At 34.9% G+C, this 15,615-nt stretch overlaps 1 protein-coding gene across 2 annotated transcripts; it reads right to left on the bottom strand.

Annotated features, from left to right (window-relative positions):
* Positions 1-432: 432 nt before the first annotated feature.
* Positions 433-6,634, bottom strand: LOC140967005 (uncharacterized). Of its 2 annotated transcripts, none has more exons than XM_073427337.1 (13): positions 6,448-6,634; positions 4,453-5,086; positions 3,919-4,103; positions 3,570-3,650; positions 3,453-3,494; positions 3,321-3,365; positions 2,731-2,817; positions 2,033-2,159; positions 1,830-1,916; positions 1,328-1,453; positions 1,159-1,223; positions 872-977; positions 433-789 (listed from the first exon to the last, which is right to left on the bottom strand). In XM_073427337.1, exons 1-13 carry the CDS (start codon positions 6,475-6,477, stop codon positions 692-694), a joined length of 1,713 nt encoding a protein of 570 aa, XP_073283438.1. In that variant the 5' UTR covers positions 6,478-6,634; the 3' UTR covers positions 433-691. The 2 variants fall into 2 exon arrangements, with proteins under 2 accessions (XP_073283438.1, XP_073283439.1); XM_073427338.1 differs by having other exon boundaries at positions 4,453-5,081; positions 6,448-6,629.
* Positions 6,635-15,615: the final 8,981 nt, after the last annotated feature.

Raw genomic sequence — 15,615 nt, 5'->3', positions numbered from 1 at the left:
TACAAGCACACCACCAATCACAGTTCTAATAGGGATTAACTCGTTATTTTCATTTTCAACAACAATATTCTCCTCTTTCTTAGGAACAACATGCACATGACTTACCCACTTTATCGGATATATGAAAGATTATACATGCATCAAGGAGTTTGATTACCTCTGTTTTTACGACCTCTTGCATAGCTGAGTTGAGAAGGATGGGATGCTTACCAAGACACTTAAATCCTGGTCTTCGGTTAAAATTTATATTATTCGTAGTGAAATAAACTGGGGAAAATCCTTGACTTAGATATCAGAGTTGATTTTTGGTTTGGAGTTTCAGAAAATGACCTATGGCTTTTTGTACAACAATTGTACATTTTTGTTATCTATGGCTAGTAACGTTTTAAAGTTCATTTTAAAAAGCACGATGCTTCGTAATACTTTCATCAATTACTTTCAACTGTAATGAAAAGTAACATCGCAAATGTTGTTATTCAAATGTTCCAATTGCTAGTAATGTATTGAATGATGTAATTAATAAACAATAATAATAAAGTAAACAAGCCTACTTTTCATTGTACGAATTAAGTACAATCAAATAATGAAATCTGATCATTTATTCATTCTCGAATATGACTTGTAGTGTGGGTGTGGTCATCATTATCAATCAAAGTTCACTAATCTTTTAATCATGCACAGAAGAATATGGTTACTGATATGCAGAGCTAAATTCGTTCAGGATCCGTTCGATCGTCCTTCGTGAGATAACCTTCTCAATTTCAAACACTCTCATCTCCTCTTTCAAACCTGAACCATAAAAATCAACAAATACATCATTATCCCATTTTCAAGAAAAAAATTTCATCCCAGTACAAGAATGCAGACTGACCTGGTTGGCTTAGAACTTTAAGTGGGAGTTGAGCGGCATTGGTATCAAGGAACAGCAGCAGGTTCTTCAAGAGTTCCTCGGATTCAGCACTTACCAGAATTTCCCGCTAACGTTGTATCAGAATAAGAAATATCAGATGCATTCTATACGTATTTGATATAAAGGGGACGTGCTAACGTTGTATCAGAATAAGAAATATCAGATGCATTCTATACATATTTGATATAAAGGGGACGTCATAAGTTGATCAATGATCCATAGATAATCGAACAAAGGCTCAACCCAACCTTGAATTTCTTCTGAGGATCATAATAACCAGAAACAACCATTAATAGGCCAAGTTTTTCCAAATCTGCATTCACAAGCGATCGTTTTGGTATAGTGAGATTTCAATCTCGTGAAATGAAATATCATACAACAAAGTTTAAGGAATATTATATCTTCATAAGAAACGACTTTGGAAATGTATAATTTCTTGGGTTGAAGTAGAATCATGGGACAACAACTGGGTAATTGACATCCCGATTGAACTCATCCCGATATTTAGTGCCAGCAATCTTGAACTGCTAGAATCTGGTTTGCCTGTTTCAACAAACACAAGACCAACCAAACAACTGAAAATATAGAAGAAAAAAGTCGCTTCCTTCAAGAAACTTCAATTGCTCCTATAATATGAACTTCACAGGCACCTACTGATGTATTTCTCTTTTAGACTGGACCAAACAATAGTGCATATAATAACCATGCACTGTTGTGGTAACAACTGAGTGAGAAAAAAATTAGGGACGGATCCTGAATGTGATTGGAATGATTAACATCATTTACAATGAAGAACTGCAAATTGAATATTAAAATTTCCTTGCATAATAATCCATCTCAAATCCATCAGTTTCTGGAATGAGAACTTGCTTATAGTTAAATACGAACAGCCAAGTTAAAATGGATAACCAAAGATAACCTGATCCGGTCAATTTTTTATACTCCTTCAACAAAATGTCTCCCACCATAAGGTTTGCTGAAGCTGAACCATATGTTTTGTACTTCACTGACAAAACAAACAATGAAAGTGAAGGATGATTTCAGAACCAGTCTCCTCATCCACGCTAATGGTGTAATAACTCATAAAGTCAAGACGAGAAGGACGGAAATTATTTCTCTTACAAATTTGGTACAACCCATTGCATCCAAATCGACCAGCTCCGTCAATCAACAAAGTTGCCATGTATTTATCTTTGGCAGTACATTGTGAGATAGATAAGTTTCCTGTATCCATAAGTATACCTGCCAACTGCCAATCAGAATAATAAAAAAATATTGATCAGCAGATATTTTTCATAGGCTAGTGACAATGTTGCAGTAGAACTGAATATCTATTCGTCTGAGAGAAGGTAAAGATAGAGTTGTTGACTATGATTCCGGAGAGCCTAACATCTAACATTGAAATATTGAGTCTTGAATCGTATATTTACAAGAACATGAGTTAAATGTTCATGCATAAATATAGAAGGGTAGGAAGATAACTTCGAGTTCAATATTCCATACATAAAAAGTAAAGAATGGGAAAATAACTTCTCATGTTTAAATGAGAAGCATATTAAATAGAAAAAAGCAGATGAATACCAGCACTTCTTTGCTATTAGCTAGTTATAAGATTTTGAGTGGAGAGGAACAACCGTTGAGTTTCTTACTTTATAAAGATATCTTGGTAAATACAAGAATATATAAATAGAGCCTCAAGTCTTCTGTGCGGGGAAAATTATGTGAGGGAGAAAACAACATTATTTAGAAGTTCAAACGAAGGTATTGTACTACATCATCTGAATATGGACACATGTAGCTGATAGTTGAGCACAAGGTACCAGAAGTCTACTAAATCCTCGCCCAGATAATATTTCAGGTGAAGTTTGTATAAATCTTTCAGCAATAATGGCACAGAATGATGCATCCTGAAACAAAAAGTACTGAAATACTTACTTTATTGTCATGAAACCAAAAAATAAAAGAATAATGGAGAAGAAATTTTAAGACAGAACATTCAAGGTAGGTTGCATTTCTACCGTTTAAAAATAACCCTGTCCTTTGAGAAATCAATGATGCATAAAAGAGTTCGAGCTTAGATGGAAAATCATAAAAAATGTCACAACATAGAAAAGGTAAGTTGCCATACAATAGAAAAGACATTGTTCATTACTTCATTCTTTATTTTTAAATTTAGATTAGGAAGGGCAAACATGATTGGAACTAATATACATCAATTAAACTTTGACTAGGAATCAAGAAAAAAACATAATGATGGATTTATAATGTAAATACAGGGTTGCAGGCAGAATTCAAATGCACTTTTCTGAAATATGAAGAGCATGTATTCAGGCATTGTAAAATTGAATCGATCCAGTTTATAACAGGAAACAGTCGTACATATTTCAATATTGAGATTTAATTCTCATACCTGCCCCATGGTGATGGAATCAACATGAGAACACGAAGGACCGGACTGCACCAAAAACAGATGTAAAGTACACTCTCTTGCCCATAATCATTTGGCATATTAAAAACAAATCACAACAAGGCCAAACGACACCTTTGAGCAATTAAATACTTCAACTATGGCTCCTTTCAGTGCCTGAAACGAGGACAACAAACCAGTCGTTTCCATTAGTTACGAAGCACTATATGCATGTTGATATTAAAATTTTACCTCTTGTTCGGCTGAAACCATATCACATTTGAGCAAAACTAGTTTCAGACTCCCGAACAGATCATAATAGGGCAAGTCAATCTGCTCAATATTACACAAAAAAAAAAAAAAATCAAAATCAATCAACAGGAAAAACAAAGCAAGGGGCGGAAAGGTTGGGGAGCATACAGCTAAACCAACTAAGCTGAAAGCCTGAAACAAAATTAACAATGTAAATACTGAATGTAGGGCTATCAATGAGCACACCATTTGAGTTTATCAATAAAAAAACCAAAGGTAGCTATGAGTTTGGCAGACCTGGACAGACATGGACAAGTTTTTATCTTCAAAATAGTGACTTGGAACAAACCTCATCAATACAAATCAGGGATGACAGATCAATATGGCATGAATTAAGAAGCCACTGAAGATCAGCACAAGAATCAAAATCAGCCCTCTTCATGTTGATGATTGGCAACGTACAAAATTGGTTGCTTTTATGATTTTGATCAAGATAAAAGGCATACATGATGGTTGACGCCACGGATCCCACATCTGCATAATACTATGTCAGATTACAGAAAGTACTCAAAAAACATCATTATCTTTTGTTTATCCTCAAAGACAAATAGAAAAAAATCTGCATTATAATATCATTTTCCTTGAACAAATCTCAGCATAAAAGAATTGAAAGGTGTCTTTCTTGATCTATTCTAGGTCATTCTATCACTGGAAGTAGTGATAACTATGTTTGGGGGTGATTACCCAAGAGCATAAAATTCTTCATATTCTCTGGAAAGTACAGACTGGGTCTAGCTTTGGTACCCAACATTGATAGGCTTTCAAAATGTTTTTTTTTTTTTTTTAAAAAAGAAAAATCAGCAGTAGCAGCAAATTCAGTTACCAGCAAAATCTGGCCCAAGTACTGCATGCAAGAACCTTCCAGGAACACCAGCATTTACATCAGACCTCCTAGCTTTCAGATATAAATTTAGCTTGTGAACACTTTCACATGATCCAACAACTTCCATAAGTGGAGAGGGCCCATGATAATATAAAGCAGCCGAAGGAGGAAAAGGAACATTAGATAAATCTGTTTGCCTCATCCTCAAATCGTATGATCTTAGCGTAACTGACCTCACCAAGCCAATTTGGTTAGCGAACTCTTCACGAGTTTCAGAGGTATTTGGACAAGAAACAGCAGGCAAGTCATCTGCTTCATGCAAGTAACTATTCAAATCTGACTGAAAAGCTGCAAGTGGAGAGTAAGTCTTCGACCACCTTCCAGATAATGACCGTCCAACAGGTTCAAGAACAATGTCTGAGGGTGAGACCTTTGGGCTGTAAGTTAAACCTTCAGTTACACTATCACTAAAATGTCTGTATCCTCGGTCTCCGATATCGGAGGCTGATCTATTAATATTTTTTCCCGACATTTTTTCTTGAAAGTCAAAGAATCTACCCTTGTGAGCAATTGCTGCTTCACCTCTTCGCATCCCATCAAAAAATGGGTCATCACGAGCTCTTGCATATCTTTCCTATTATGGAAGAGGAAAATATATAGGCGAAGCCAAACATAAAAAAAGAGAAATAATCGACATTTTCAGGACATGAATCAAAACAACGTTGATGAAACCAAACATACGTAATTGGAATTATTCGACGTTTGGAGACATGAATCCCTAAAGGACATGTGAGTTCAGCTATCGAACACATATAAAAAAAAAAACAAGAAAATAAGAAAATAGCCCATCCAAAAAAACAAGACCTAATTTATCTCCTGATGTTAGGAGGCAGCAAGACTCGTTAAATACAATATATATATTTTATCATATGATATGATAACAGAATTATCTTCTGATCCATACAAAAGGTATAAAATGTTATACGAGTTGAATGACTGGATAATTGTGGATGCATATTCCTGGTTGATGTGATGCATAGGTCCTTTCTGCGTTATAACAAAAAAGTGTTGAAAGAGACTGAATAGGAGGGAGAACTGGAAATGAAATGTTGAGGGGAAAAAAAAATCTTGATGTGATGCACGCCTAGGTAGTGAAGAGAATATTTCTAATGTCATTGTTTGCCTGATTTTGCTGCATTGTATATTTCCTAGGGTCTTGAATCCTGAATTCCAACTGATTTTTCTTTCAACGATTCTCTGTTTTAATTCTACTATATTTTCTCATGACTGCTTCAATGGGGAACATTGATAGTGGGTGAAATGGAGAAGTTGAATAACAAAGTTCCGCAAATCCTATAAGCTGAAAGTGCTTTCGCGATCTTACCTTTACTTGGAAATGACAAACATTCTTAAAAGCATTAACATTCAATATCACGCTAAATTACACTTAAGTGGCATGCATATAACTTGCCTTAAATTATTTCATTGACATGGTAAAATTGAAGATACGGCCAAGCTAAAGCATGATGTTCATGCCAGTTCGCGGCTGAATTATAAAAATTAGTATTTGGAGCATATTATCATTGTAAGAGCGTGGTATTCTTCTTCACATGCATTGCAAACAACTAAATCAACCAAATTGAATTGCATTTTAAACTTAATACACACTTTCCATAATTTTTATTCCAAAAATAATAATTGCGTGATAACTCCGGTTTCTCCTCCGTTCTCATTAAACTAATCCGTCAATATATTTGGAATCAATTCTGGATTTCAAAATCACAACTAAATCTCGTTTCGTCGTTACCTCTACCTTTAAAATCATGCAAACCAAGGTCATGCTAACAATAACATTTCCGGTGTAATTTTCGAACCACTACCCAGAAAGTATACTCATGATCTTGACAACCACATGTTATCCATTAACATCAAGCACCACAACATTGCAGAATAGCAAAAATGCGAAAATCAAATGGAAATTCAAAAGCAGTTTACCTTTTGGGTGGGGGTGCTGGTCGACTTCATGCTGGCAATAATGAGAATCCCTCAAACTTGGCCAACGCAACACACATTTGTAAATGAAAAATGTAGAATATCCTCGAATATGTGTGCTGGAAGCGGGACGGAGTATTTAAGAAAGACACAGATTGTCTGTAATTTTTGCACACTTGGTGTATTCCGCCTGGACAACAAGTTGGCGGATATCCCCACGCAAACAATGCCAGGTAAGTACAAAGTCTCTAATTCCAAAACCGTTTTTGTAAGGATCCACGTCGGTTTTAGTTATAACATCCACGGAATGAATTCCGGGATCCATCATCCATAATATATACCCATTTTACATTAAACAACTACATTTTCAATTTTATTTATACTATCTTAAATTATTATTCTTTAAAATAAAACATAATAATACTTTTAAATATATTTATTTTTTAAAATTATTTCATTTTACGGATGTATTTTATTTATAATTAAAAAAATTATTATAAATTTGAAATTGATACGTAAAACATAGAAAAAATCACCCTTGTTACATTCCGACGGCTATTTTGTAACGATTATATTAATTGACCGGACAATTAGATTAATTGAAATGAAAATTACAATAATTGAAAAGTACATTAATTTAAAAGTACAATAAATGAAAATTACATATTTCATCTGCCATTAATCTCTCGACATAAATGTTCGTGGATGATAAGTTGCTCCTTTGTCAAGTGTCCTTCGAAAGGATTTCATATTCCTTCGGTTGAACTTTGGTTATGACAACATTTGTTTTCATCTCATCTACTTCAAGTTGTTTTTGTTTCATTTCAACTTCAGTTTTTGTCATGTTTCTATACTCAGTAAAATTTGCAAACATGTTATCCAAGTTTACTGTCATACACTCCATGTATGATTTGTTTTTGCCTTTTCCTTTTTTTGCTTGCTCCCGACTCCGAGGACATCGTCTTCTTCGTGCCAACAAGGTGATCAGCGAATTGCAGAGTAAACATTGACGGTCTTTTACGATTCTCGACATATGCTCGAGATTAAATGTGACGCCATTATTTTCCTCGCGATATTTTTCTTATGCACTATGCAATATATCTTCATCACTGTGGCTGCTACAATATGAACTATAAACGCTTTTGTAATTTGCGTTGAAACGGTATACATTTTTTGGATGGTATTGTGTCAGTGCGTTTGTATGAAACTTGCACTTCTGTTGGGTGTATGTGCAAGACGATTCTCATTGTAGTATCTTACAATACATTCCCAAAAAGCTTCTACCTTCCACAAAAGGTTAGAATTCTCTGCTCCCTTCTGAACATTGCCGATGATTAGGTTATCGCTGATAGTGACAAATGATCTCGCTAAGACCTCGTCCTTCAACATTTCTCCAGGTTGACTGTTTTTTATGCCTCAACGCAAGAATACGTCTTCTCTAAATTTACGACTTCAACTGGAGATTCACGGTTAGATAGTTGATTCTCCGATACAAAATTCAAAAAGGCCGGTTCATTTTCCATAGGAGATGTAAAAGGCATATATGTTGCATGTGGATTAGATTAAAAATATGGTGGAAGGATTATATAGATAATTATGTAGATATGGATTATGTGGATAATTTGGTGGATATGAAAAATATGGACAATTTGGTGGATTTTGTAAATTTTGGGAAGAAGCATTTTATTCCGGTATTTTTGGATAATTCATGAAATTTGTAAAAAAAACTTCAGTTATTTTTATCCATTTTGGAAAAGATAGGATTATAGAAATAAATACTAAAAATAAATTGAGATTATGAAAATAGTAGAGATGACTTTTTTTGAGTGATTTATGATGTAAAATAATGTGTTTGGATATTTAAAATAATTTGTAGAAGGTGAAGAGTATTTATAGATGAATTTTTATTTTTTTTAATTAAAATAACTGTTAATTTAGTCGTTAAATAGCCATTAAAAGTTTTAAGTTTTTTAAAAAAATTGAACAGTTACAAAAATTTTTGTAATACAATTTTTAAAAAAAAAAAAACCGTTTGAATAATTAAAAAAACATGTGGGGTGAACAAGACTGCGCCCACCAATCACGCCCCTTGCGCGTGCAAGCACGCGCTTCAAAGAAATTTTTTTCAAAAAAAAAAATCAGCCTGAGCATGTGTTTGAACAGCAATGTGAATGAGTGTTAATCACCCACTTACATGTCCACATCAACCTAGGCGTTCTTAAGCAGAGAAGAGGAAAGCAACCAAACCGCCAATATAATTGTAATCAGTCGTGAAAATCCAGCTCCTCGAAGCGGTAGCGAGTGTTCTTAGTTATGTTTCTAGGAAAAAAAAAGAACTTAGGTAAGCATTTTGTTAGAATGTCATAATAAAGAGCAAAATCGATTAGAATACAATCGATTATGGTGACTCACTGAGTTTCTTTACAGACATAATCCCGCAGGTAGATTATTGATTGAAATCAAATGAGATTGATTATTATTATTATTTTGATAGTAAAATTTGTATTATTACGAAATATGGTTAAAGTCCATGATTACAAGATTTACCATCCAATTAAGAAAATTGTCAATCTCCCAAACAAAAAAGAGAGGGGAGAAATAGCAAAATAAGTTGGGGAATGTGCAACCGCATTAGTCAATCGCAAAACATGGCTCAGTACCGAGGTGCATTGATGATCCAGGAGACCTATGAGGCAATTTGTGAATCTGTAAGTTGGCTTATCTCATTTTCAAGATCTCATCAACATTGAGTAGACACACGTCCTCAATTGGTTCAGTTGTCAAATGAACTTCTGATTGCGGGTTCAGTAGAGTCAAATGCTGGCTCAGCGGAACTAGATGATGGTCAAGCTTGGCTTGACTTCTGTTGGACCTGAGCTAGAGAACCCTCCTCGACTTGTTCTTTGGTAGAGTCCTTGGAATTTTTCTTGCTTTTGTAGTCAACGTATATGAATAATTGTTAGTCCATCCTCCAGAAATTGACTTTCATTTGTAAAGAGCTTAAATCCATTCCGAAACTGAGTATATGTTGATTTGTCATCGTGAGCAATTAGGATGATAAGATTATAGTTCTTCTTCATTTCTTCGTAAATCAAGGTAAATTTCTTGATTTTCATTAAATCGAAGAAATATTCTCACGTTTCAAAAGCATGAACTATTGTCACTGCTTTCACAGTATTCTCAAAATTAATGAACTTCTTCAAAGTCCCCTTTCTCTTTGGTTTGCGAGCAAGAGTGACTGTCCTAAAATGATATCATTCATAAAAAAATTTCAATTTTGGTATCAGTGTACGCATTAAATTCATCCATTAATAAATAAATCTAAGTTTGGGCTGCAAATTATGGTTTGGAATCCTTAGCTTCGACCATCTTTCCGTTCAATTTTCGTTTAAAAGATAAACTTGAGTCCAGTCCAGACATGGTGTACTCAATAGGATCCCTGATTGCAATGCCCTTAGGCCTTTTTGTTCGTAGAATGGTGGGTCGAGCAACTGTTTGCATAGGAGCAGCTATCCCAACCATGGTCAAATTTTCTACAGGCTTAGCAAAGACTTCCTTGTCAATTGCCCTAGAAGTAGCTGCCTTGACATCATTTTTGAGCAAAAGTGGATCAGTTTTCTTTACATTAGTCTACTTCTTCTCCTTCTTCTCAACAGACAACGATGCTAGCTTGCTCACTGTTGAGATTGGTTTAGTCTTTTGGTGGTTCTGTCTTTCTTGAGTAGTGGTGGAGGTGTTGTCTCATAGTCACTCTCATGAGTGATCAGTTTCCTCTTAGTCTTGGGCTTGGAAGCTAAACTGATTTTGTTCTTCACAGCCTTAGACTTCTTAGCATAAGCTAACACATCCTCGATTTCCTTCTTAACCTTTAGTAGTCTTGCCGGTGAAATATTATTGGACCTCAGAGATATGATGCTCTTTGCTTTTAGCAACATGAGTTTGTGTAGAGTTGTTGGCTCATTTAGAGGAATGCCAGAGTCATCAAATAGTTTGCTCAATTGAATTGTGACACCAAAAGATTGCTTGGTATGTTTCACCATATTGTTCAAAATATTTAACACAATAGATAAACAGTTGATCTTTATCCTCTTTACAATTGTCATCATTACTTGAAACTTCTCGACAGTTAGGGCAGAAAAAGAACATGCTTTAGCAATCAAACCCTTGGCCACAACATATCTGTAGGATTGAATAATGCTCCAGCGATTTTCATGGATTTAATGAACTGTGTATTCCGGGAATTTATATATATATATTCGTTATCTTCTTTATTGATGACATTCATGTTTATTCTAAGTCAAAGAAAAAACATAGAAAACATTTGAAACTAGTGATTCAAACACTTAGAGAAGCGTAATTATATGCAAAATTTTCTAAGTGTGAATTATGGTTGGACAGAGTATTAATTCTTTGCCATGTTATATCAGCACAACGAGTATCAGTGGATCCTCATAAAGTTGAAACAACTATCACTTGGCCAAAACCGACAAGTGTATCTGAAATTCGTAGTTTTTGGGATTAGTTGTGTATTATAGGCGCTTCATTGAAATATTTTCTAGAATAGCTAGTCCTATGGTTCAATGACGCATAAATATCGACATTTTATGTGGATTGGGGAATGTGAGTCTAGTTTCCGAACTTCGAAAGAAAATCTGACCATAACTCCAGTGCTAGCTTTGCCATCAGGCCCAGGTGGATTTTTTGTATGTACAGATGTTCTCTAAATGGACCGAGTTGTGTTTTTATGTAGAATGGGCTAGTTATTGTGTATGCATCTCATCAGTTGAAGCCACATGAGGCTCGATATCCAGTTCTTGATTCGGAATTGGTTGTCATTGTATTTGCATTGAAAATATGGTGTCATTATTTTTACGATGAACAGTTTGTGATTTATTCTGATCACAAGAGTCTGAAGTATTTATTCACACAGTCTGACTTGAATATGAGTTAACGTCGATGGCTGGAATTGCATAAGGACTTTGATTGTGATGCTCAGTATCAACCAGGGCGAATAAATTTAGTTGCAGATTCCCTTACCAGAAAATTTCATACTAAAATGATGGTGTATTTGACTATTTCAAAAGTCCATGAGCGCTTGGGAACTTCAGGATAGTATTTTATTAGCCCAGTGGTGACTATGTCGTAATTTCATGTATATAGGTCGAACCACATATAGTTTCTGCCATCAAAGCAGCATAGAGAACCGATCCACACATTCATAGATTAGAAGAGTTGCTCAAATAGGCCAGTTAGACAAGTTCAGTGTTTCTTCAGATGGATGCTTGGGCTATAATGATAGACTTGTGGTACGAATTTGATAGAGTTAAAAGAAACTACACTTCGAGAATCTCATTGTATTTGACACAATGTTCATCTAGGAATTAAGAAGATGTATCAAAACTTGAAATCCCATTATCGGTGACAAGGTATGAAGAAATAAATTTATGACTTTTTATCCAAGTGTTTAACGTGCCAACAGGTTAAAGCTAAGAGAATGAGACTCGGTGGTATTTTATATAGTGTTGAAGTGCTACAACGGAATTGGAAGCACATTACTATGGATTTTGTGAAAAATATACCTCGTTGTAACCATGGTTGTGATTCAATTTGAGTGAACGTGGATAGGTCGTTATCTAAATCAGCCCATTTTGTTCTTTATGATCGTACTTGTACTTATAAGAAAATAGCAAAAATGTACATTGATCATGTAGTGAGATTTCATAGTGTGTGAGAACCAAGAATTTTTATCAATAAAGACCTCCAAATTTTCAAGAATCACAAACTTGAGCATCGAGTTTGCAAGTTTTATGGTAAGATGGAAATTATGGAAAAAATATTATCACTAATTATAGAACCATTTTTAGCAAATTATAACATGATTTCTTAACATAATTAGGAGGAGCACTCCAACTACAAATAAACCCTATGCTATACACGAAAATCACACCTCTCAAACACATTAAATTTGATAATAGTATCCTCAAGGTTTTGCAGCATTTTCAGAGATTTTTCAAGGCGAAGATCTGTCCAAATTTGGGAACTTATTTCCAACGCTTTAGTACTCTCAACAAAATCTCCACGGTTAAGAATATAACAAATTATGTTCTAAACATCATATCCAAAATTCCGTCACATCCAATTATTCGTTTTTTGTATATATCCTATGCAAAAAAATTTGCTCAGATTTCAGGAGAAATAACATGTCTACTGTATTGCGCCCATAAACTATCCAAAACAAACTCCAAACCTGATGTTCACCGTTCACAATATAGTTCACAGAACATAATGTACAAGTTTAAGCTCAATCCAACGATTCAACAAGTCCTAAACATTTCTGCAAGTTTTCGAATTTTTGGAAGATGAATTCCAACATTTTCCTTCATCGTTTTTGGAGTATAATTTTGTTATTGGGCTTATATTTTAAAATACATCTCGTATACGAATTGTTTCAGTTTTCAAAAGTTTCGTTCAAGCATGAATTATTTGTTTCATGTTGTGTTGAAAACCCACCCTATGTTTTGAGCATTGTTATGATTCCACCGGATATGGGTAGGATTTTCGAACTATGATATGATATAGGTCTTCACACGGTGGGATTGTAACCGTTATACGATACCACTATAGAAGAGTAAAATTAGGGATTCATATTAGTAAATCATTGAAAATAGATGGATTTCAGTGCTTAATATGATTTATTCCATGAAGCTAAGTTTATTAAGTACAATGGTGCTTTACGATTATGATATGTCATGTCAATATTTCAAAATTATATATATGTTGTTACGTCTCGAACGACCTCAATCTGCTAATTATTTCACAAAATTCTCACTTTTTAATCTCTCACACAGAACAAGAATGAGGAGCGGTTAGAAAAGAAGGAGCAAATGATGTTTTTGGGCTGGTGAACAAGATTTTAAATTTTTTGGACTTATTTTAGTTACTTATATTTTAATTTTATTTAAGTTGTAGAACACTTCTACAATTTTATTTTGTTTTCGAAGTATTCGTTCTAAAAACAAGATTATTTGAGCTAATTATAAAATAGATTGGTTTTGGTTTATATTGAACCACGAGGCTTGTAGTTTAACGATTATGTGAATTTTGAACAATGCCACTGTCGATACGCCTGGGTCACAAAGCATGACAGTGTGCCAGTAACCATAGTATTAAATCATGATCCCAGGTTCGCTTCAAAGTTTTGGGGTAGTTTACAATCAGCCCCGGGTTCAAAGTTGGCAATGAGTAGTGCATATCACCTAGAGACAAATGGTTAGTCAGAGAGGACCAGTCAGACACTCGATGACATGTTGCGAGCATTCGTGATGGATTTTATTGGGATTTGTAAGAATCATTGTTCTAGTTTAATTATCTTACAATAACAGTTTCTAGGCAACCATCGGGATGTCACCATTTGAAAGTTTATATGGCAGTAAGTGTAAATATCCGATATGCTGAGAATATGTAGGAGAACGACAATTATCAATGCCGGAATTTATTCAAGATACGACAGAAAAATACGAAGTAATCAGGAAAAGAATGAAAGCCGCTCACGATCGTCAAGTCATCTTTGCTAAAAAAAAGGTGTATGATTTCAGAATTTCAGGTTGGCGATCATGTTTTCTTGAAATTATCACCATATAGTATTACCATGAGATTTGGGCACAAAGGAAATCTAGCTCCATGTTTGGTCCTTACGCAATTGTTGAGAATCGTTTAAGACTTGCCGCAGAGTTTGTCTGCAATACACGATGTGTTTCATGTATCTATGTTGTGAAAATACGTGCCAAGTACATATCATGTTTTGAGGACCGAGGATGTGGGGTTGGAAAGTTCTCTTAGCTGTGTTGAGTATCTTGTCCAGATTTTTGACCATAAAAAGAAGAAACTGAGAAAAGACATTAGGTATTACCAGAATACTCTGAGGAAGAATGTCACAGTGTACCTTTGGCTTTTATGAATACAGTTATAATCAGTAATATTGGAGAATAAATTGGTCGGGTTGTTGAGATTGATTCATGGGAAGATGGAGGTTGTGTTGGAAAATTCACTAGAATTCAGGTAATGTCGTATATTACTAAACCGCTGAGGAAAGACATTTGGGTATTACCAGAATACTCTGAGAAAGAAATATGTATTATTCTCCTTTATGAACGACTTCTGACTTTTTGTTTATCTTGTGGTTGAATTGGTCATGTTTACAAGATTGTGGAGATAAGAATAAGGAGAGAAGTGTATTACAGTTTGGAAATTGGTTGCGTGCTAATCACATTGCTGGTGATAGGAAATCTCATCAGGACAAAGCTAATGTTTCACTCATCAGTGGTTCTCCAAGTGTTTCCTCCCACGAATTGTCTAGGGGTATGGAAAATTATGTTTTCTGATCAAGGAGCGAAGAGTTGGCACATATTCAGTTCAGGATAAGGGTGCTAAAGATGATAATATGAGGGTGGATTTGGATCAAATGATTGAAAGTCCTTTATTATCAGAAAAAGACTTGCCTAAGTTGCGGGTGAATAATAAGGATAAAGTTGCTATCGTTACTTTTTCGGTTGGTTTGAACAAAGTAAAATCAGGAAAAATGAAGTGGAAAAGAATGGCACGGAATTTTTCTGCTAATACTGAGGGGGCTTATTGATGTCTCCCTTGATTCTTCCAACTCTAAACATTCTTTACCAGAACCATTGAGTAGCAACATTTCCAAAAAAGCTTGATGCGAGGATGAAATTGAAATGAATTGGCTCTTTTGTCTATCTTGGAATGCACGGGGGCTTGGGAACCAACGTGAAATCCGTGAATTGAGGTGCCTCATCGCTGCAAGAAACACCCATCTTTGGTATTTATTAGTAAGACTAAGTTACCAGCTTCACATTTTTGTCATTGGACTTCTAGGTTTAAGTTTGACGGTTGTTTTTTATAGTGGATTGTGATAGGCGTCGTGGGGATTGATGCTTTTGTGGAGAGAGACATTCGATATCAACATTCGATCATTCTCAGCTGGACATATTGACTGTGTTGTCAAATCTGATTATGAGATTTGGAGATTTACTGGATTCTATGGTAACCATGTAGTATCCTTGCACAATGTTTCTTGGAAGCTCCTTAGGCGACTGGCAGCTTTAAGTGCAATCAAACAGTTACCATGGATTGTGGCAGGTATTTCAATTAAATATT

The sequence above is a fragment of the Primulina huaijiensis genome, unplaced genomic scaffold, assembly GCF_012295235.1.
Source record: "Primulina huaijiensis isolate GDHJ02 unplaced genomic scaffold, ASM1229523v2 scaffold21623_ERROPOS600000+, whole genome shotgun sequence".
NCBI lineage: Eukaryota > Viridiplantae > Streptophyta > Magnoliopsida > Lamiales > Gesneriaceae > Primulina > Primulina huaijiensis.
The sequence above is the reverse complement of the archived record's forward strand: the minus strand, read 5'-3'. Positions and strand labels throughout refer to the sequence as shown.